General features: G+C 41.2%; 1 protein-coding gene across 4 annotated transcripts; it reads left to right on the top strand.

Moving 5' to 3' along the window:
* The first annotated feature begins 1857 nt into the window (after positions 1 to 1857).
* On the top strand, positions 1858 to 23428 carry ARHGDIB (Rho GDP dissociation inhibitor beta). Of its 4 annotated transcripts, XM_070269975.1 has the most exons (7): positions 2004 to 2148; positions 6757 to 6809; positions 11254 to 11437; positions 12097 to 12180; positions 17460 to 17536; positions 20909 to 20972; positions 22726 to 23428. In XM_070269975.1, exons 3-7 carry the CDS (start codon positions 11260 to 11262, stop codon positions 22923 to 22925), a joined length of 603 nt encoding a protein of 200 aa, XP_070126076.1. In that variant the 5' UTR covers positions 2004 to 2148; positions 6757 to 6809; positions 11254 to 11259; the 3' UTR covers positions 22926 to 23428. The 4 variants fall into 4 exon arrangements, with proteins under 4 accessions (XP_001501828.1, XP_005611015.1, XP_070126076.1 ...); XM_001501778.5 differs by lacking the exon at positions 6757 to 6809 and having other exon boundaries at positions 1858 to 2148; XM_005610958.4 differs by lacking the exon at positions 6757 to 6809 and having other exon boundaries at positions 1891 to 2472.
* The last annotated feature ends 180 nt before the right edge of the window (positions 23429 to 23608 follow it).

Here is a 23608-nt window from a genome sequence, read left to right as displayed (position 1 = left end):
CCTAAGAATTTGCATTTCTAACAAATTCCTGAGTGGTGCCAATCTGCTGGCCCACAGACCATGCTTTGGGTAACCTGCATGGTTTAAACTACACAAATTTAAACTACAATCCATAGCCTGATGAAATATAAATCTTTAGTTTGGGGTTGAAATCCAGGCTTATATATCTTACTCTCTGTCAGAAATCACCTCCTAGAAATGATGCACTTTTTTTAAACTAAGCACTCAACATATCCAAACTCAAGTCATTATCTCTCCCAATACATTGCCTTCTTCTTTCGTATTCTCTCTCATTTGGCGGTACTGCCAAGGACCTAGCCATGCTAGCAAGAAACCCAAAAGTCACCTGTGATTCCTCACTCTTCCTCACCCTCATCCTTTACATCCTATCAATCACCAAGTCATGCCAAGTTCATCTAAATATTTCTTGAATCTGACCGCCTCTGTCCATTTCTATTACGGGCACTCTATTTCAGGCCTAAAGAATTTCCAAACTGGCGTTGTTCCCATCAAATCCATCCACACAGCTACCAGAGTAGAACGCAAAACAGATCACGTCCCTCCTTTACTGGCTCTCCATCACTCACAGAATCAAGGCCAATTTCCTTATTTACATAGCACAAGAGGTCTCCTGAGGTCTGGACCCCGTGCCTGCCCCCTCCAGGCACATTTCTCATCCTTATGTAATGAGCCCTTTGCAGTCTAGCAACCTTGAGCTGCTTCTTTATAATTCCCTGCACATACCACACCATTTTAGGATGTCATGCCTTTGCTCATGCTTCCCCTTTACCTCAAATGCCTTCTCCTCCACTTCTAACCCTCCCCATATCAACTAGCCAGTACCAATTATCCTTCCCGACTGAGTGCTGTAGTCACCTCTTCCAAGAAACCTTCCTTGATATCTCTACTTAGTGCTCTCGTAATAGCCCACATATATTTGTTTTCCTAAGCTCACAAAAGTTTTTAAATATGTTTATTTCTGTCTTCCCCCACTATACTGTCAGCGACTTGAGGTCTAGGGCTGTGTCTTGTTTATCTCTGTACCAGTGCACAAGTTCTGGTACGTAACTGGGAATTATTACAGGTTTGTTGAATTAAGAAATGAACTTTATGCCAAGGCTATAAAATTCTGCAGAATGCAGTTCAATGTGTCATATATATAAAAGAAAAGAGGAAAAAGAAAAGTCAGTCTCAGTATAATTAAGCATTTATTACTGGCAGCAGCTATGGAAATGTATAGAGTAACTGTGGCTTGGGTGCTTTAAAATCTGTTGGTTCCCTCAAATGGTTTAAATATGGCCCCTGCAACTTGTTCCCATTTAAATTACTTCATAAACCATTTCCTCAAATACGATACAATGCCAGTTTTAGCACTTGTTACAATCAGAAATTCCGAGTTAGAAGACTGAATTAATGAAGTCTTACTTTATCTTATAATCTGCATGCCGAGGTCTAATCAAAAGCAATGCTTTGGAGTTTTTTTCTAATTTAAATGAAAAATTAACAAAAACTACAACAAATAACATTTTATTGTTTATGCCGCAATACAAAGCTACATCTTGAAATTAGGACCAACAAAACTCTAAAAATTTGTTTGAGGACAATTTTTTAAATTTAAGACCAAATATATATGCAGTTAACATTTACAATTTTTTAGCACCCTGCATTCGATGCCAGCAAACTTTCAACATATCTGGCTGATGAAGAAGCTGGCAGGGTCCCTGAGGGAACAGAAGTTAGTGATGTAAAGCCTATGTGAATTTACTGCTACTGGGTTTAACTCCCTGCCTCAGCAGGCTTATGCACTGAAATGACTTGATTTTTAGACATATCCGCAAAATTATTCATATCACTCAAGGCTATAGGCACTATACCCTTGCGCGAACACTCACGCGTATCCATGTTCACATGGGCAATCGTGCTCCCACATGTGCCATTAATTGACAAGACTGCTGCTCAGAGCTGGCTGATAAAGAGATAGGCAGTGCAGAGGAACAGGATTTGAGACAGCCCCGGGTTTCCTCTTCTAGTAGGTTTAGAACATTTTTTTTTTTCTCACTAACTTCCTTCCTGTTCTAACTGCCTGACTACTCAGAAGTCAGAGTTGAGAGACAGAGGCACCCAAGACAGAGACGTGAACCACTGAATGTAAGTTGAAATACCACTGGGGGAGGCAGGCTGTGGGTGGGCACAGAGAAATGTGGGAAATCTCTAAACTGGGCTACGGCTCTCAAAGTTCATTTTTTTTCCGAGAGTGGTTCTTGTTTAAAACAAACTTTATGATAAGAAAGTACTAAGGAGGCTGCAGAGACAGTCCTGCATAGAAGGGGAAGTCAGAGCTGGGAACGGTGGCAATGAGTCAGGGCAGGGAGGAGAGGGTGTGCACTGCAGCCTGGGAGATGAAATCTTGAATATCCTGGAGAACCGGCTGAGTACAATCACTGGAGAGTGCCTGGAGGGCTTTCCTACAAGGTAGGAGCAGGCATCTGGCCAACCTCAGAAGCAAAAAGACTGTAGCTCTAAACTGATGCGAACGTGTTGGTGGATGGTGGGTTAGGGCTGGGGTGGAGATGTGCGGTTTCCTGTTTTTAAGTAGACTTAAAGAGACTGGGTGAAAAGAAAAAAAGTGGTTCAAAAAAATGACCCTAATGTTTAGTGTCGAACATTAAACTGTTTGACACTAAAGAATGTTCTGGTGATATAAGAGAAATGCATAATGATAGCCTCCCTCTGAGTACAATAGGGTTTAACCATCAAGGGGGAAGTACAGTAGAAGGCGTTGTTATTTACTCATCAGTCGTACAGGGATAGAATTTTTACCACTAACAAAAACCATGTATTGAATTCCCGGGGTGAGATGGGCAGACAGATAATTGCTGTTGTTGCCAAAGAATAGCTCTGACACCTGAGAGAACGAAAAGCCAGCAAGGAAGACATCAAATAATTTATTAGGAGATAGGTTCTAGAAAAATCCAAGTGGGCCCAGCTAGGATTCCTGGCAGTGGGCCTTCGAATTGTCAAGGTCATTGGCCGCCATTAGAAGTGCTTTAAGCATGACCTGAAATACCTTCTTCCTTTTAGAGGATGTCCAAGTCAGCATGTTTTATAAGCATTGTAATTAAACTCTAGACCTAGGGTAACTTGTGCCGTGGGTCAGATAAACCCTGAGCTGTTCACCTATTCAAGGTGAGGGAAGGCAGACTACTCTCACAGGGACGTTCCATTGTCACCCCTTCTCATAGAGACCAAGAACCACTGAAATCAGCATTAGCATGTTGGATGATCAAGCCAGGGAAATCAAGAGGTCTGTGTTGGCCACAGCGGGGCTCAGTCACAGGCAGGCATCATTCATCTTTGCCATGGCTTTCTTTTATTAAATTTAAAAGAAAATCTCCCTCCCAAATTCAGATATGACACAAGCATAGTAACAAGATCATCTTAGTCTTTTATGAGAGGTGTGGAATTCTGAGAGAACAGTTCATTCTCCATCCACGCTGCACAGATCCAGCACATGTGGAGTAACCACGTTACAGCTTCACAAAAACTAGCTGACATCTCCCAGGCACTGGAATTTGGTCCTCCCTTGCTTGGAAGAATATAAGTTTGTCCCTAGGGAAGTATACTCCAAGCAACATCAAGGTTCTGTTTTCAGTGGAAATTCAGCAAGGGCAAAGTCATTCTGACGGAAAGGCGAGGGCCTGGGCCAATTTATGGGAGCACAATATGTTACAAACTTCAGCCAGCCCTGGGAAGGAGAAATTAAGCAGATAGAAAAAGAAAGCCAACATATGTGGAGAGCCTTCTATGTGTCAGGCCTAGCGTTAGAAACTCAAATTTGAATCCTGAGTGGACACAGGGAGGAAAGCAAGCCTCGGAAATGTTAAATGGCTTGACTAAAGTCATCCTGGTATGGAAAAGAACCCACAGGTACAATGCCTCAGAACAACATTTTAGGAAATGTCCCATGGAAGAAATTTTCTTTAATCTCACATTCTGAGCATCCTTGTCCCTGGGTCGGTGTTATCACTGCCCAGGATCCTCGATTAGAGTCCACACTGGCACAGCCAGAGGTGGGTCTCGTATTGCTCCTGGAACTTCAACAACATTTATCCATTCAATAAACAATTAGTCAGTCATTCTGTGCTGGTGTCCACACACTCTGGCTTCCACAGCCAAAGCTGGTAAAAATTCACATGAATTTTCTTTAAGGGGCTGATAGTCTAAGCACAAGAAGTCATAAAAATTGGCTTTACTTCTAATTTTTCATGCTTAATTTAAATCCTCTGTGAATGTATCGAGTTATTGCTGTCCTGTCTTTTGCTTAATAATGGCTTCTTTAAATGCATGTTTCTTTGAGAATGATTTAAAATAAATATTTGTTAAAGCACCTAGCACTATGACTTCACATGGTGGACGCTCAGAAAAGTTTAATGAATTGAGTTCTCGATCTTTTGCATATGAACCTGGGTTAGAGTATACTATGAATGCACAGATAAGAAATAATATATTGTTTCTCTCACGAAGGGGAATACTAAAGAATTCTGCTTCTAGTAATTTGTATCCTCCTCTGGATTGGTTTTAGTGTTTATCGTATCTAAGAAGACATTTCCTCCCAGGCACTCGGTTGATTCTTCTCACTCAGCTTTGCAGTGTTAGACATTTTTCTTTTTCTTCCCGAGGCCCCTCAGTACATAGTTGTATATTCTAGTTGTAGGTCCTTCTGGCTCTGGTATGTGCGGTGCTGCCTCAGCATGGCCTGATGAGCAGTGCTAGGTCCGTGTCCAGGATCCAAAACCCCAGGCCACTGAATCAGAGCATGAAAAATTAACCACTCGACCATGGACCGACCACAGTGTCAGTTTTCTTAATGGGGCAGAGATGGTAGAAAACAGCCGTGAGGATCCCAGGAAGCACCAGTTCCTCCATGTTGCTAGGGAATACTGAGACACCATGGAGGACTCCAGGACTGAGACAGCTTCTGGTGTCCCGTGGGATAAACCTGGATTCCCTAAATGAACCAAATCATCAGGCAGGCAGCAAAGCAGACTCAAATCCTTGAGTATCTCTGAAATGTCGGCAGTCTTTCAGAGATGACCCAACTCTCCATGACCTGCTGCAGAGCTGCAACTCCAGATTTGGGGAAAGTAGGACATATCCTGGTCAATGGGGTGTGGAGATAACAGAGGTGACAGAGAATGCTGATGCTTTCATAGGTACTTCTCTGATGGAAATCCCCTACTTCTGGTACTTCCACATTTCTCTCTCTCTCTCCCTCGTCTCCTCCTCCTCTATCTCATATTCATGGCCTGTGCATCTAGCTGCACGATCTGGTGACTTTGGGACGTGAGTTAAGTCTCCACAGCATTTTGCTCCACAGCAATTCTCTCCATTCGCTGTGCTTGTGTCTTGTATCTTTTCTCATCATTCACACAGTGACCTCTGGCTTCAATTATGAAAGAGAGCAATAAATAGAATCTAAAATTAAATTGTTCATGAGGAAGTTTTTTAAAGAAATATTAGTGACAATTCCATTTTAAGACTGATTCAGTTCATAAACAATCATTGCAATTCCCAGAACTCCTTGTCTCTTCCGTACTCCTCCAAGAAACAAAATCTATTTTTAAGGAGGAAGGAATGGACGTTGTCAACACAGAAGAACCGAGAGAAAGCATTTGGTGCCTAAGGAGTCAGCCACTTCGCTTCGCTGAAGCTGTGCAACAACACAGCTTCACGGGGAAGGGAGGAGAGGAAGGGAATAGATAGTTACTGAACATCTACTAATGGTCATTATAGTTCTAGAACTTTCCATATGTCTCTCCAACTCTTCAACCCCGCATAGAAAGATTGATATTCCCACACTACTGATGGAAAATCTTGGGCTCAGCGGTGTTAGAAACTTGCCTAAGTTCTGTAATAAGTCAGTTGCAGAGCCACATTTTGAATCTCTAATCCATCAAACTCCAAGACCACATTCCAGTGGGAATAAAGATCATCTTTCTCTGAATTAACCAGGTGATCGGTTTCATCTAAACTCAAGAGTTTCACCTTTTCTTGCCTTCAACTTATTTGGATCTGCATGAATGAATCAGACACGTGTGCTCTATCCTGAGATTGGCGTAAATTCTTAAGCGTAATTCACTTTCAGTGTCTTGGAAATTTCACTGAAATTGCAAGCAAAAACACCGATTTGTGCTATGTCATACTCATGCCATGAGCAACCAACTTAATTTAATTTGGCATTTTAATTGAGCAAAAGAAGATTAAGGCCCCACCTCAGCACATCTAATCCTTGACATTGTTTCGCTGAAGAGCAGACATAGGGGCGTGAGGGCTCCCCTGTGAAAATTCATCTGTGTAGGCATCTGTGAAGCAGAAAATAGAGATAACTGGAGTAGTAAGCACTTGAAAAAAAGCGATATGTGCTTTAGGGCCCAAGAGAGTCCACATTAATCTCGTTAAGTATATAATTGCTAATTCTCCATCTCACTTTTCCTGTGTAAAGAACCAAAGTCAAAAACAACATACAAACAAACAAGCAAAACAACCCTGCTCATGGAACAGCGGGCAAAGTGCACAGGAAGGTGAGAAAAGACCAACCAGAATGTTCTGTGCTGACTGGCTGTGTTCTCCCCAACCCACCTCCACTTCCTCTTTTCCTTTCTCATTTCACAGCCTTCTTTACATTAAGGAGCATTAGAGTCATTGAATTAAGAAGGAGCCTCTGAGGTCTTCTAATGAAACAATTTCATTTTGCAGAGGACGAAACTGGAGTGCAGAGACAGTCAGTGACTTGCGCAAAGTGACACAAGGTAGAGTTGCACTGAAACTCTCTTCATGTGACACTTCCTCACTTTGCTCAAGCCGTCCCTGAAGAGTGTTGCAAAGAAGCCTTTACTTCTGCCTGTGCACCCCTGGATATATTCCCCAATAACAAACGAACTCTATAATTTCATTACTACTTAATAAAGACAGCTGAAGCAACAGAGAGCAGTGCCTAGAAGTCAGATAACCTAGGCTCAGACATTAATTCTGCTCCTTACGCAATATGTCTTCTTGGGCAAGTTATTTACTTGAGCTTTAGTTTCCTGATCTGTAGAAGAGAATGCTGATAATGTCTGCCCTTAAGGTTGTAGTGAGGACTAAATGAGATAATCCTCATGAAAGCATGCAGCACTATGTATGGTAACTATTCTAACTATTATCATCAATAGTAAGCCAGTAGTCCTTTAGATGATGAGATTAGAAAGTAGCCTGTAGAATTTTCCTAATATTCCCATTCTCAGTTTCCCATAAAATGGGAAAATTAAAAGAGAAAATTGACATTTGTGGCTAAATATAACTTGGGAAGTCATTGTCAAACTATATAAACTATTTATGGCTGGGGCTTTGGAAGAATCTGAGGTTCCTCATGGATGAAATGTGAAATTAAAAATGCAGCATCTTTTGGGAATTCAGATAAATTTGAAATAATTAAGATGGAGATAGTCTCTTGTATAAACTGTTGAAATAACGTATCTGAATGGCAACTTAACTGACCCATGACTGCAGGTCAGGAGAAACACGCAGATAGAGATAGTCTGCTCGAGCCCTCACCTCCTGAGATGAGGAAAGTAAGATCCACAGCGGTGGAAATATTTGCTCAGGGGGTCATCGCCAGTTACTAGCTAAGCCACAACCCAAACCCATGCATGATGAGGCCTAGTTCAGTGAAGAGATCATTATCCAAAATCAGGTAGATTGACACAGAACTCCTCCTGAGTCGCTGCTCCCTGTGCACCTCTGCTCCTCTGCCAGGCTTTGTGGTCACGCTCCCTCAGATACAGATGTTACCTGATATCTCCTCCTGTTTCTACATATCTGGCATTTTGGGTGCATAGTCATGATCCTTAGCTTGAGGCTAAGTTGTGTCATCGATCTGGCCAGGCCTTGGAGCCAAGCAAGCTTTCCCCTTAACACTCAACTCTCTGCTTTACGTTTCCAACAGTGACAGTTTCAAGGCCATGTTCCTAAGCTTGGACTCCAGTAAAGTCCATGAAGGACCTCAGGGGTCCATGAACCCCTAGACTGCATGTACAGTTTTGTGGGCTTATTCCTTTTTCCCTTTTATAAAGACCATGACTTTCACTAGATTTTTTTCTGTTTTTGAGGAAGATTAGCCCTGAGCTAACATCCGCTACCAATCCTCCTCTTTTTGCTGAGGAAGATTGGCCCTGAGCTAACATCTGTGCCCATTTTCCTCTACTTTATATGTGGGACGCCTGCCACAGTGTGGTTTAATAAGCAGCGAACCCCGGGCCGACAAAGAATAACGCACGAACTTAACCGCTGTGACATTGGGCAGGCCCCTCACCAGATATTTTGAGACCTGTAATCTTCAAAAAGGATTAAGAACCATCAATCAAACCAGCTGGGCCTTTTTAGTGTGGTTAGATTGCCCATCTTCCACTGCATTCTCCACTTTGGGGTAACTTAAAACACCACTATGTGCTAAAGCACAGTTCCTTGTAAACAGTAGGTGCTCACCAAATATTTGTGACCTTAACTTTGCTTTAAAAGGGCTTTCCCTGAAAACTGCTTTTCCAGTCCTTTATTTTCCATTTTATCACATTTTCATCTTTTTCTAAGCAGCTTTCAAGACTGAGCTGATTTTGGGTCGTCTGGCCTCATATCTCTGTTTTTCTTATGCCATCTCGTCAGACCAAATTATTTTCATGTGGTCCTGAATTTCCTATTCTTGACTGCCACAATTTTATATAGTAATCCCACATAGTAAATGCCCTACTGTTTAATGTCTTTAAATAAATTTGTGTCTCATTTTCATGGAGCAATTATCATATCTGTTTGCAATGAATCAATGAAATTTAGAACTGACGTAAGTCTCAGATTTACTAATGAGAAGATCAAAATCCAGATGACAGATAAATTAATTTGCCAGTGATCACACTGTTAGAGGTTAGCAAATCCCGTCCTAGACTGGATCTTTCTCTGCCTCTCTCAATCTCTCATTCTCCTTTAAAAATTGAGATTTAAGTATAGAATTACAATTCCCTGCAGGTTATTGAAATCAACTTGAGCTAGTTAGTGGTTGGGTGTGATGTTACCATCTGATGATCAAACTTTAAGCAGACGACACGTTAGAACCAAGGGATATATTCCAGAAAGTTCTGTTCATGGGAATTGAGATGTCCTCATCTGTAGTCAGCCTTCCTGATGCTCTGTCCACAGGTTTCTTATGTGACCTTCACCCTGAGTATCTAGTCAGGCTCCTGGGTGTCACCAGAGGAGAACCTGTCTCATCTGATTAGTCTTATCTGGGTCGCTCTTCATCTGCCTCTTAATGATTGTCCTTAAACTACCCACAACCTATAGCTTCCACCCACTGCACCTTTCATTATTTTTCCAACCAGCTCATCCACTTTCCCTGAGTATTGCTTGCAATACGAGTTGAGTTTGTCACGAGTTCATGGTACTGTTCTCTAGAGGCTCAGCTTTGAGTGGTGCTGGTTCTTCAGCTGAAGCAAGAGTTGCCATAGGAACAGGCCTACATGTTTCCTTCCTGCACAGGAAGTGGACCTGGGCATTGCACGGCTGTTTTTAGAGCTAATGAAGGCTCGTAGTGTTTGGCTTGTTAAGTTGCTGGAGGAAGATTAATGAGCCAAGAGGTATTTCTTTTACTTTTCTCTTGTTTTCTGTATTTTTTTCTGTTAAAATTGCTTTTGGTTGACTTCATTTCCAAATTATTTTTCTTCTTCTTGCCAATGATAGTGACATCGAAAGTTAAAACCACAACTGATTTTGGCCAGAGATAGCTTCACTCTCAGGGGACTTTATAAAGGTTTGCAGAGTGACTGAGGATGAGATGTGAGAGATACTGTCTTATAGTTGTGCCTGTTGGGAGCAATGAAGGCTTTACTCACAGGCCAGGAAGGGGGTTACCCTCAGGGTAGAACTGAAGGAAATCAGGAAATTATCTCCTTGTCCAAATATCTCCCTTGTTTCCAAAAATAGGTCCATTGCTGCCAGCCATGGGGCCTGAAATTCTTCCAATAGAGATTTCTTTCTCTTTATTATGAGACTGCCTCTCATCCAGCTATGTGAACTTGGGCAATTCTCTTAACCTCTGGGTTTCAATTTTCTCAGTGATAAATTAGGGGTCAGAATATATCACATCTAAGGATTATTTCAGCTCTGAAAAGCTCTGACTATACATGCCCAAAGAGGAATAATTTCTAAACCTATTATTCTGTCTTTAACACTTAAGTGTGAATAATTTTATTAGATCTCCCCTCAATGTTTTAATATAAAACAAGTAAATGTAGATGATCGTGGAAGAAGACAGACTCCAGGTACGCCCAAGTGAGGTCTTAGAGCATAAGGTCACTGGAAATCTGGGCCAAGGAGGGAGGTACTAAAAGGGAGGTAGGTCCAGAAAGAGGAGATTGATGGAAGGGTACTACAGACATAGTTACTACTTTGTCTAGAGAAATTTAGAGTCCTTTGCTATTTTGTGTCATTTCAAAAGAACAGAAGATCTTTAGATATAGAACCTAATAAATCAATCAACGAATGTTTAGAAAATGCCTGAACTATTCAAGCGTTATGGGAGATTCAAGAGAAACACAAAACTTAGTAGCTGCTCTCAAGGAATTATTAGTAATATTGGGTAGAAAACATTCAGACATTTCGGGGAGGTATCACAGGGGCCTACAACTTCTCACAAGTTACCACTGAGGTATTGCAGGAGTTCACGGCAAGATTCAATGAATGGGAAAAAGTCAACTTTCTTTGGCAAGTATTCCACCAGTCTCTTGACACCCTCACAACTGAGACGGTATGTGCTGAGAGTGTTGATACTAGCAAGGCAGGCTGGGTTTGAAGGACAGTGATAATTTCTTTAACGATTTGAACTGGGGCTATTTGCTCCTTATTGAAGACTGCTTGTGCTATGTTGCTCCGTTTGTAGTGTATAGTTCACAAATGAGTTACTTCTTTTTTGTCAGTTTTATCCAGTAAATAGATGCTCATCACAGTGTGCAAAAATTCAGGCAGGTCAGAGAAAAGACTGGAATGAATTATATTCTTATTTTATGAAATACATTGAGGTGGAATTAGGGGAAAATCTCCTGAAAAATCACTGATAATTACAGAAGTCCACCAGGGCAAAGATGGTGCTAATAATAACCCCACAAACATCTTTCATGTCCACTGACCTTTGGCTAATGGACTATCATCTTCTCTCTCTCTCTGAAACAGATCAAAATGACTGAAAAGGCCCCAGAGCCACACCTGGAGGAGGATGATGATGAACTGGACGGCAAACTCAATTACAAGCCTCCCCCTCAGAAGTCCTTGAAAGAGCTACAGGAGATGGACAAAGATGATGAAAGTCTAACTAAGTACAAGAAAACGCTCCTGGGGGATGGTCCTGTGGTAGCAGGTGTGTGTGTATATGGATGGGAGCAGGTGGAGGGTCTCAGAGAAGGCACACATGTCAGCTATTCAGGAGCAGGTGCAAAGGAAAGAACCAAGTGCTTCCAGGGTTAAGCGAGTGAGGCACAGTCTATATATGCTGCCTAAAGCAATGGACTGCATAATTAAGGCTTTTTGGAAAGAAAGTGCAAGTCAACATTGAAACAGGCAAAGATAACACATAGGGAGGATTTAGAAAAAATTCCAGACTACCACTTAAAATTGTCTTCTCTTCATCTCTCACATTTTCTTCTTGTCTTCTCCTTCTCCTTCTGCCTCCTTACCTAACCATTCATCTCTTCTACATACGCAATGGCAGACTAAGACACGGCCCAAAGATATGGATGGGCAGTGCCCAATTAGCAGCATACTTTACCGATTGTCACTTGGGAAATGTTTGCTATTGAGAATTAAGATGGATCTACAAGTGCCTGAATGAGAAACAGCATTGCTGTAATTTATAAGGCCATTAAGGCAAATCATGGTGAATCTGCCACTTCCATTTCTATTCTAGATGCAGATACCACTTTTCTTTTTATGTTCTCTCTCTCCTACTTGAAATGCACACACGTACACTGTACATACATGTCTCTTCCCTGTGCTTACGTTTCCTTTTACATCCTGCAGACCCAACAGCCCCCAACGTTACTGTTACTCGCCTCACCCTGGTTTGTGAGAGTGCTCCTGGACCAATCACCATGGACCTCACTGGTAAGTGGACACATCTGTTCAGAAGAGCCTAATGTTATCACTGGGAAAACTTGATCTTTGTCCTCTTTCCTAGCAAAAGGAAACCCTAGTAAGGTTAATCCCAGAGATAAGTATGCTGGGACCAGTTCACAAATCATTGCTCTCAGAGTACACGGTATTTACCATGTTTAATGAAAAGCCCAACCTCTGTCTCTATTTAACTGAAGAGAGTGCAGGTATAAATACTGGATACATTTACTTGTATCATATTTACTTCAGAGTTTTATCTCTACATGATAGCAGGAGAATTACTATTCATGTAAAAAGATTGCTAAACATCAGAGAAAGTATTGATCTTACATCAGCTACAGAACTTACCGGGAGGCAAGAAGCAATCTAAGACCTCCTGAATAATGCTAGGAATTCCATTAATTGAATACTCATTAATAGCTTAAAGCTCTGATTCTTTTTTTTCCCCTGAGGAAGATTAGCCCTGACTTAACATCCATGCCAGTCTTCCTCTATTTTGTATGTGGGTCGCCGCCACAGCATGGCTGATGAGTGGTGTAGGTCAGCACCCAGAGTCTAATCCTGTGAACCTGGGCCGCTGAAGCAGAGTACTCTGAACTCAGCTATTACATCATGAGTCAGGCCCCTCTGAATCTTTTAAATAAGCAACTTCCCCCAATATAGATGCACAAATTAAGATGTTGTTATTATGTTTCACTTTATTGCAACAAGGGTCAAGTCCTTTCCTGAGACTAGGTCTTGAGGAGATAAGGAGAGGCTGGGAAGGTGGATATTATGGGGAAAATGGACATCTGAGAGAAATGAGGAGAAGACCACAGAGCTACGAGGTTGAAGGCATCAAAGGCAGGTCTTAAGTAAAAGGAAAATTTGTTACCAGATTCAAAAAGTGGACTCATGAGACAGAGCAAAGCATCACTCTAGATCAGTAGGCTTAGTAGCAAGGTAGTTCCCCTCCCACAGGACATATCCACTCTTTACCTTATATGGGCTTTTTTGTCAAAGGGAGGAAACCAGAGGCTGAAAAGACACACTTCCTGTTCAACCGAAATCATTAGAGCAGAGACACCAATTCAGCTACCCCCACATTCTAGCATCTCTCCTGGAGAGAAACTCTCTCTATCTCTCACCAGGACTCAGACCTCTTCCTGTGTGAAATTGTGTAATGTTACCAGGTGCAACTGTCATTTCACAAGAGCAGGTCTGAATTAGCCCTCAGGAAATCTGTTCTGCTCAGAATGGCTTGATGATATTGCAGGGAAAACTTGGTCTCTGTCTATTTTCCCAGCAGCAGAAAACTCAGATTTGGTTTTCTGTTGCAAAGAGGCTAATGAGGTGAATCTCATATATGTAGAGAATGCTGGTACCAGTTCTGTGCATATGCTTCAGACACACACACACTCCTCCTGAATGCAAGCTTATATAAGATCACATTGGTAAAACAACAGAGAATGACAGCCTTTCTAACCAGGAGACAGGAATTAGGGGCAGATCTCAGTTTCATGGAGCCTGAAGCTTTTATAAGTTAAGTGACTTGCCTTAAGAAAGATAATATGAAATTTCAAATGCAAAATTAAATACAAAAGTGAAGAGTTATTTAGAATAATAAAAAGAATCCAAAACAAGTAATTTTTTTTCTTTTTCTGAAAATTTAGGTGAGTTTATTCTGAGCCAAAATGTGAGGCCCATAACCCAGGGCCTTCCTTCCCCAAGGAAGGAAGGGCACCAAAGAAGTGGGGTGTACAGAGTGGTTATATACCCACAAAGAGGATGTTTCCCATATGATTGAAATATCCCTTTTACAATAGTCATGAGACTGCTCTCTCAACACAGCAATTGATGGACACAGCAGGGTGGCAGGTCTGTTGTCTCCATCTGGGTGGTCACAGGTGAGCACAGCAATCAGTTCCTAAGCTAGGTAGAGATCCTTATCCTTAAGGAAATGCCAATGTAGGGGAAGTTGCACATTTATCTTAAGGACATTTGTTCTTGTCTTTGGGACATAGCCAATGCTTAAATCAGATATACAATGCATGCTCAATAGCCGTGTCAGGCCCTTTTGGAAAAACAAAGTCAGGCCGAATTAGGTTTACCCTAAATGGCTTCCTCATATACTTCAATGTATCCTACTGCTTGCCATTTCTATTTGTCATTTTCATTTTCCCCTTTTGATCTATAATCTTTCAGTAGAAAGCATTGATGATCAAAATATTGTCCCTCAGCACCAGGGTGGTTACTGCTTGCCCTGGGTCCATCACGTCCCTTGGTGCTAGGCTTTTATCTCATTTATTTTCCAAGTTTTCCACATTGGGGGGAAACAGTGGACAGGCATAGAGGTATATATATTAACAGAGGAAGCATTTCATAGGTTATATAATTTTCAATTAATTTTAGATTGTTGCACAAACATTGTATATGTGCTTTTTCATGATACTTCATGTTTACATTGTATATGATAATAGAATAAGTACAGGAACAATGATAATAATTCAACATATTTGAAAACATTCGTTTAAAATGAGTTCTTAGACATAGTCCTTATCAGAAAAGGAAATTTGTCCAGGGTTATAAGACAGATCGACCATCTCAAGCCATCAAGCAATCATCACTCTAGTTTGTATGCTATTCTTACAACACTGAGTAAAGAAAACAACAATCAATTTGAATATTATGACTAGTACAAGAATTCCAAGAAGTAATAGAAATAGGAATTGCAATCTAGATTGAAAAAAGGGGACCAGTACTGGAAGGGAGCCAACCAAACAAATCGAACTGGGTGTAGGATCATGTAAGGCATTCGCCTGTTTTTTCATGTGCTTTAGCAGAGATGACACACTGGAAAATTCATCACATAATAAAAGCACAGCATTCAGTTTGAGTGGTTGTATACGTACCACCTTGGGATGCAGTAAGACTATCTAAAGCCATTCTGTCTTGAAGGACAGTCTTTCTCATTAAAGACATTTCAGTATTTAAATAAGGTTATTCCTGCCTGACCATCATTAAGGGCTTGTTGAGTAAATTTAGTCAGTGCTTCCATATGTGGTAATGACATCTTTTAGCCCCAAAGAAAGAGTAAATATAGCTGCTTGGTGGCCATACCAGTGGAACACTGAAGCAGCTCACCTGGCCTTAAAGAGAGGGAGATTAGCAACAGGTGTTAGCTCAGTGTGACTCCTTCCCTGCATCCAAGGGAAACTCAGGGTGCAGTATTTTCACCATCCAGACAGTAGCCAAGGCCAGCGATTTGTTCCGCATAACCATTGAGTTCCATTAGGAGATACCCAATAAATGCCTGGCCTTCAAGAGCAGTCTGTTCCAAATTAATCACTTTCTTTAAGTATGATAGTATTCCAAAACCTTAAATGGGACAATTATAAAATAGGTAAACAGTTTAAGTAAAACAAAGGTTTAAATGAGGAGATATAAAGTTGGGAATACAGGCCTGGTCCAGAGTCTTGGGACAGCTGTCTACAATAGATGCTGTCTTCTTCTCATCCTGGTGTGGTCCTTTTCAACAGGGCTGCATTTATTTGACGTCTCTTTTGATAAACAAATTATCTAGGTTGTAGTCCACGATCCCTAAGTTCTGGGAGTTCTCTGTGAAAGAATCAGCTACCAATCTTTCATTTCTCTTAAGCTTCTCAATAATACCCTGACAACAATGTAATACATCCCTTAAGCAAAGTTGGTTCATATATTTCTTCATCTCATTGCATAGGCTGTTGTATTATTATTTCAAAAGGAGACAGCTGATGTTTACAAAAACTATAGATCTAAGATTAAGGAGCACTAGCAGAAGAGCTTTTGGCCATGAGAGAGTAAATGCTTCTGAAAGCTTTATAAATTGAGTTTTGAATGCCGTTAGTTCTTTCCACCAATCCTAAGGATCAGGGATGGTAAGCGTAGTGGAAATGCTGCATTATTGGCCAAATATTACAAATAGATTTAATTATTTGTGTGGTGAAATGAGTTCCCTGGTCACTGTGTAACTTGGTAGGAGTGCCTCAATCAGGAATTATTCTTTTCAATAATAACTTACCTAAAGCCATCACTCTTCTACAAGGAAAAGCCCCAACACAATGTGAGAACATTGAGATCATTACAAGATAGATTCATCCTTGAGATGGTGGCTTTTGGACAAAGTCCAATTGTCATACCTCAAAGGGTCCCTCAGGAAAGGAAAGTGGCCTTGTGACAAGGAAGTGGCTTCTCTGGATTATGCTTTGGGCATACAGCACAAGTATAGGCTTTATGAGCCACTGTGGGAGAGCGTTTCCAAAAGTATTGTTTCGCCGTTTTGTGGCCACCTATATATTTTTTTTTCTTCCATAGCGATTTCCTGAGCCTACAGAAGGAAATGTCTTTACTGGGTCAGCAGAGTTAACAGAAAGTAGCAGGCATGCTTGAGGCTGGACAACATCTCCAGCTTGATAACATCCTTGCTTATCGTTTAAGTAAGACCCATCTGTAAACCATATTAAATAATAGAATGCAGTCATGGTCTTCTCCCCAGGGTCACCTGAAGAATGCAGTGATCCAGGGTGGGTGAGGAGCTCAGTGGGCCCCTATTGGCACCGAATTCTGGTTCAGTGTAGATTCCAGGTGGTCTCCAGTGGGTTTCTCTGAAATCCTGCTGTGACTATGCCAAGAAACGTCAATGCAAATAATCCATAAACAACCTATAAATCAAAATTAGGGTGAGTTTATTCTGAGCCAAAATGTAAGGATCATAGCCTGGATCCAAAACAAGTACATTTTTGAAGGCTGGAAAATACCACAAACATTACCAAATCTACAAAAAATAGCTGGTACACTTATATATTTTTCTTATATTTACTTATTGGAGCAGTAGGAACATATTCTTTAATCATTTTTTCATTTGACCACATTTTTGTAGCGTCGTTTTCAATACAGAGAATAGAAAGATAGTTCAGACTTTCCTCTAGGATGATTGATTTGTTATTGACAATTACAAAAGACATTTTCAAATATAATTCATTACTGGTAATGTTTTGCATACTCTTAGAGTTGTCATCAACCTTGGAGGAAAAAGCTCTATTGTATTTCTTTCATATCTAAGCTGTAAGATTTCAGGGATTTCAAGAGTGTATTTGTGCCGCGGCTCATCTTGACTATTCTTTAAATCAAGGGCTGTAGAGACCACGTGGCTCTGATGCGCCCAGCAAATGATTCTGGAGCTTAAACTTCATTCACCTTTTTGTTTTTCTCCTTCTGAGGTGAATAAACTCTTTCTAAATCCACTTCCACAGGTGATCTTGAAGCCCTCAAAAAAGAAACTTTTGTGCTAAAGGAAGGTGTTGAATATAGAGTCAAAATTCACTTCAAAGTAAGTATCTTGTCCTGTATGTTTTTATAAAGTTTAGATCCTCCCTATCATAAGAGGAAAAAAAAATCAAATTTCTTATGTGATCATGTTGGCATATTTTTCGTTTGTTTCTTTTTTCCCCTGGATCTGAATTGTCCTCTTCCCAGCTCTGAGCTCTACCTGTTGAGACCTACCCTTACTTCCTGCTTTTCCCAGCCAGGACTCTCTCCTTGAACTCTCCATTGATCACTTAAGCCAATGGGATCCCCTCTCTGTGAACTCCTGGTACTCCCATCCATGAGGCACACACCACTCTGTATTGTACCATTTGTGTCATTTCTCCCCTACTCAGCCTGAGCACCTTGAGACAGGGAGAGATTGTATATCCCTTCTTTCAAAATGTGTCATGCAAAACTCTGTAAATGGTAGATATTTAGTGAATGTTTATTGAGAAATAGATAAATGAATAAATCAATTAACAGGCAAAGAAAATAGGACAGACATAGCCTTAGCTGTATTTCCTCAATGATTACATAAATACAGGGAGTGGGGTCCTTGGTAAATAACTGAAAATTACAGTTTAGTTGTGGAGGAGGTGAAAAGGTAAGAGCAAAACTAAACAGATAAACTGACATATCCCAACGAACAGCCAAAATCGAGGAGAAAAGTAACCTTGACTCTGAAAATAAGTAAGCCAGAAATTCACTGTTTGCCCTTAATTGCTTATACCTGTCTTAGTTGCCCCTCATTCACATTCAGTCATATCCTCCAGGGCCTGAGCTTCACCAAGGAAGCCTCTATCCGCCCTCTCTGTTCACTCACCAGGCCCTTCTTTCCTCTGGGTGCAGGGTGTGATTCAGGGTTCATGGACAACCATTCTCCACCACATGCAAATATGCCTCCCAATAATTCCATTCTGAAAATATTTGTTGATGCCCACTCTGTAATAGGCACTGAACTATGGTTCACGTCCTTGTTTCCTATAGAACTGCTCTTTACTAAAGCACCTGAGAGCTTGGGGAGGTGTTGTAGCCAAATATTCCTGGAAGGGCTTACACATCAGCCCAGTTTTTAATTATTAATGCTACTGCCTTGTCAATTTAGTAAGACAGTTTTTATCAAATGAAACATGACAGGTAAAGTTTGATGTGAATAAGATCAGAAGGACTAGAGCATGGGCTTCTGCTATGAATGGGGAGGCCAGGGAGGAATGTGGCGCTATGGGGCCTCAGCAGTCATGGTGACACACTAGGGTGATGGAGGAGGCGGGCACAGAAAGGGGTTTTCACATCCCATCCACGTCAGAGATTTGAGCTTGTGTCTAACAGGAGAAAGATCACTCTCTACATGTAACCGACATAAAGTTGAACCACCCTGTGGCCTGTCCCAGCGTAAAGCTGTAGTTAGAAGAAACATCACTTCAAAATTTAAATTCAAAAATTATCCAAGAAAGTTTCCATTTACAACACCAGCAACACATCCTAACATCCTCTTCATCTTAGTTTCTCTCAGCGTTCTCTTTCTCTCCCAACACTCCACAATACTCGATAAAAACTTGGCTTGAGATGGTTCTTCCAGTTTCTCCCCCTTTTCCTTCTGCCTCCTAAGGAAGTGTAGTCTATCTGATTTCCATAGATCTCCCTGTTATTTATGTCACCAAGCGTCTTCCTTTTGCGGTGGGAGAGATGATGGGGAGGGGCGTGCAAGCAGGGGAAGAGAATACTAGAAACATTCATACTTTTCTTTTACCCATCTCAAACATATTTATGTTGAGTAGACCCGCAGTGCAGCCGTAGAAAAACAGGAGATCTTTGTTTTGAAGTCCTTAGTACCACTCCACCACCATTCCTGTTTTTAGGAATTTTCCCACGACACCACATCTCCTAATAGGCCCAAGGGACCAGCTTAGAGACTTCTAGAAAGATACATTCATTTTCCTTATCCCTATGAACCACACATGGGAGTAATTAGAAAGTGTGGGTTTCATTTTGTCACAATTTTTTCAGTGACTCTGTTTTCATTCTGTCTGCTTTTGATAGGTTTATACCACAGATTTTACTAAGTGACAGCTGAGAACCTAAGCTGGCAGTATTCATTGCTATGTTACCGCATTGCCAACAAAACAAAATGTAGCATTGAGAGGTTGGTTTAATTATTCTGTCCAAAACAAAAAGGGAGCCATAATTATTCTTGTGGAGAAATTATCAGAAGATGCTTTAATTTTTCATATCGGTGAACAATTAACCAAGCCCTCCAGTTAATGACGCAACGTCCACTTTAATTTGTTTGTATAAACATGACCACTGTGTAAAATTAACAGACAACCCAGTTCAGTCCTAGGTGAAATGAATCATGGAAAAACAAAGTGCTTGGGCTGTCTATATTTTCATTCTGTTTTAGTAGATTTCCTTTGAGAGGCTTGGGAAAGTAGCAAGATCTCAGATAACATCTGAAAATGACAGACATCAGAAATACTTGCCAGACACAAATGGATTTCACCCAGTATTTACATAAGGGAAGGATGTTTTCATGTGGCCCATCTCCTCAGCTCCAGACTCAGTCACAGTTACCTTACAGCCACGACCATCTTCTCAACTTGACTTTCCATTAATGCTTTTCTCCTTGTTGCTTGTTTTTCATATGGTAGATGGATCATTTCTGAGGTTAGGATTTTCAGTTATTTACATAATATTTTCCATTGGTACCCTTGTAACATTTCCTAAGACAAGGATAGTCTTCTAGCTGGTAGTATGAGGGAGGGAGAGCTCAACAGCATTCTTTGGACCATTGAGAAAGAAGAAATGTACTGAAAACTATTGAGACAATGTTTTAGTTAAATACTCCCTTCTCCAAACCAAAAATCACAGTATTCAATGATAAAACCAGGTTGACAACGTTGAGTCTTGTGATGTCTTCTTTCCAATCTCTGCCTCACCGCCACACTAGAGCATAATAGTACACATTTTTATGTTTGCTTTTTGTTTTGTTTTTGTTTTTGTTTGGACTTTAGGGGGGTGGTTTTTTGAGGAAGATTAGCCCTGATCTAACATCCACTGCCAATCCTCCTCTTTTTGCTGAGGAAGACTGGCCCTGAGCTAACATCCGTGCCCATCTTCCTCAATTTTATATGTGGGATGCCTACCACAGCATGGTGTGCCAAGCAGTGCCAGGTCTGCACCCGGGATCTGAACCAGTGAACCCCAAGCTGCTGACGTGGAGCACATGAACTTAACCACTGCGCCACCGGACCAGCCCCAGTAACACTTATGCTAAACTAAATCTTCAGTCCTTTCATCCTCAGAGAAGACTCAGCTAGGTAGAGTCAGCATGAAAAATGAGGAAAAGTGATAGACCTTCATTAAACTGACCTGCTTGGATTCTTCCCACCTCCAGGTGAACAGGGATATTGTGTCGGGCCTGAAATATGTGCAGCACACCTACCGGACTGGGGTAAAAGGTAAGGGACCCAGGCTCTACACTGTCCCAAACTCTGCTTCTTACTGATAGTTAAACTTCTGGTTATCAGCAACTGTTAGTCATAGACTCGTTTAAGAATCTGCTAAAAGCTGTGGACGCTCACCCTGGGAAAAGGGCACATGTATACCTCTGACCTAGATATTAATGGCAAGGTCTACATTCAGGAGACCTAGTTTAGACTGTCAGCCGCTAACCTTCAGCTTTCAGCTTCTAGAATTCAACTTTATTACTCATAAAGGGGAAGAGTCACCAAGATAAGTTTGAATAAAATAAAGTACCTAAAAGCACTCTCAGAAGTAAAGAAAAAAGGTAGTTCAGAGATATAAAACCTGAGTGTCAGAGAAATCCAGGCCAGGAAAGACCCATCCAATGGCACGTGCGTTTGCTGGGATGGGAGTTGGTAGCACCATGGGTTCGGGGGGTGGGGGGCTGATGGAGGTGGGGCAGCACTCAATTTCCTAAACAAAGAAACAAGAAAAATACTCTTTCTAGAATTGAGAAAAGCTGTCGAATTGAAACCAATAATATAACATTACTTTAACCTACCATTGTTCTTGACAAGTTGTACCTAAACACCACATGCCTGGGGAAACTGTTCAGTTTTCTTCCGTTAATATGGGCAGGCAGAAATGAAAGGTGGAAGGCTGATGGGAGCATTTTTACAATTCCTTTTTATCTGAAGGGCTCTCTTCCCCCAGAGGTGTGACACAGTAATGCACCAGTCAGTTCCGGCAGATCAATAAGGGATGGGGAGAACCTGTCCGATAAAATTGCATGACATGGAAAACCACTCAGTTACGTAAATTCCACAGAAGATTGTTGACCTGAAAGAGCTTAATTGGTCTTTCCAATACCTAGTCTCATGAAAAATAGTTCTGTTTCCTATTTTCCTTTGGGCATAGAAACTACGTTGCGTCACCATGACGTGTCTGTAGCTGTTCCTTCAAACTTATTCAGAACACTTAACAACTATGTGTTGCCTGCCTGTCTATCCACCTAGATGTATTTATACTTTCTAATTCCCTATGATTTTTAATATATGCCCCAACTATTCACCTTTTAATATCTTTGGTTGTCTATTTTAACCCTTTGTCCCAGTTATTTACTTCTTTTTTTTTCTTACCAAATTATTGATTATCCCCTTTTATCCAATTATTCCAATCATGAATTCTGTTCATTCTGATCATCAGATATTACCTTGTCTCCCCTAATTAGTATGTTCGTAGAATGATAGTTTGTAGATAGAAGACCCTTGAAGTTTATTATATATAGAAAGAAACAGAAGCCCCAAAATATCATATGACTTAAGTAGCTACAGAGCTGAGACCAGAACTCAGGTGTCAACTACTTTGGGATTTTTTGTGGTATAATCCCTACATCTCCATAAAAGAGTCTTGATCCCCATCCATTTAGGGCACTGATTCCCCAACTTTCCTGATATTCAGAATCAGTTTGATGCTTTTTAAAAACATTATTTCTTAAAACCCACAGCAGACTACTGAAACATAGTCTCTGACACTGGGTCAAAAGAACCTGTATTTTTAAAAGGCACTCCAATAAAAAAATTTTTAAAGAAAAAAACGATGCCCCAGGTACATCTGATGTTTAGTCAGACTTGGAAACTGTTGCTCCTGGCTTTGTTCACTGTAAGCTGTGCTCCAAATTCTCCAGGTTGCAGTGTTTGTTTTTCCTCTCTCAGACTCTTACCCGAATGAACTTTTCTTTCTTCCTAGTGGATAAGGCAACATTTATGGTTGGTAGCTACGGGCCTCGGCCAGAGGAGTATGAGTTCCTGACTCCAACTGAGGAGGCTCCCAAGGGCATGCTGGCCCGAGGCACTTACCACAACAAGTCCTTCTTCACCGACGACGACAAGCACGACCACCTCACCTGGGAGTGGAACCTGTCCATTAAGAAGGAGTGGACAGAATGAGTCCACCTGCCCATCCCTTTCCTTACCCATGCCCCGTGGAAGAATCCTCTCAGTGGGTTCACCACCCTGTCCCTCCTCCCTGTTCACAGCTGGGTCCCTTCTCCAATGCTCCTCACATTCTCTTGTTGATGCATCTTATCCCACATTGTCTCTCAAAGTGGTCTCTAGCACAAGATGCTTAAAACCCAGGCTTCATCCTGCCCGCTGCATCTGATCCCCCACCATGGCCAGATCTTTGAAGTTCGCCAACTCAATACACAATCATTTAATATTTTCTCCTCTTATTTCCATTTGAGCAACTAGAGACCAGGAAATGGGCAAACTATCACTAACAGTCCTTTTGCCTTGGGTTCCAGTAGCTCATTCCGATCCCTAGATTCTTCTGTGGTTGCTGCTGGCTCAATGAAGGTCCCTAATCATATTCCCTGCCAGTTGGGGTTCTTCTTTTCTGGGAGACACTGTAAACAGCACAAGAGAGTAAATAAAACAGTTGTACAATCCGACTGAGACCCTCATTTCCCTGCTTTCTTCCTTCGAACAGATATGGTAATTGGATGGTTCACATTCACAAGTTTCCTCAGCGGGGTGGTGGTGGGGCACAGGAGAGGAGGTATCTACATCAGTGGGAACAGTTTGATCCCTTTGTTCCAGTGTGATGGGCAATGAACATTCAGAATATGAAC

The sequence above is a fragment of the Equus caballus genome, chromosome 6, assembly GCF_041296265.1.
Source record: "Equus caballus isolate H_3958 breed thoroughbred chromosome 6, TB-T2T, whole genome shotgun sequence".
Classification (NCBI taxonomy): domain Eukaryota; kingdom Metazoa; phylum Chordata; class Mammalia; order Perissodactyla; family Equidae; genus Equus; species Equus caballus.
This window is presented reverse-complemented; position numbering and strand designations above follow the sequence as displayed.

Bases quoted from the DNA above. Each gene is read 5' to 3' on its own strand.
- ARHGDIB (XM_070269974.1), top strand. The intron at 12,181-17,459 runs GTAAGTGGACAC...CCACTTCCACAG, and splicing joins AATCACCATGGACCTCACTG to GTGATCTTGAAGCCCTCAAA. The intron at 20,973-22,725 runs GTAAGGGACCCA...CTTTCTTCCTAG, and splicing joins CTACCGGACTGGGGTAAAAG to TGGATAAGGCAACATTTATG.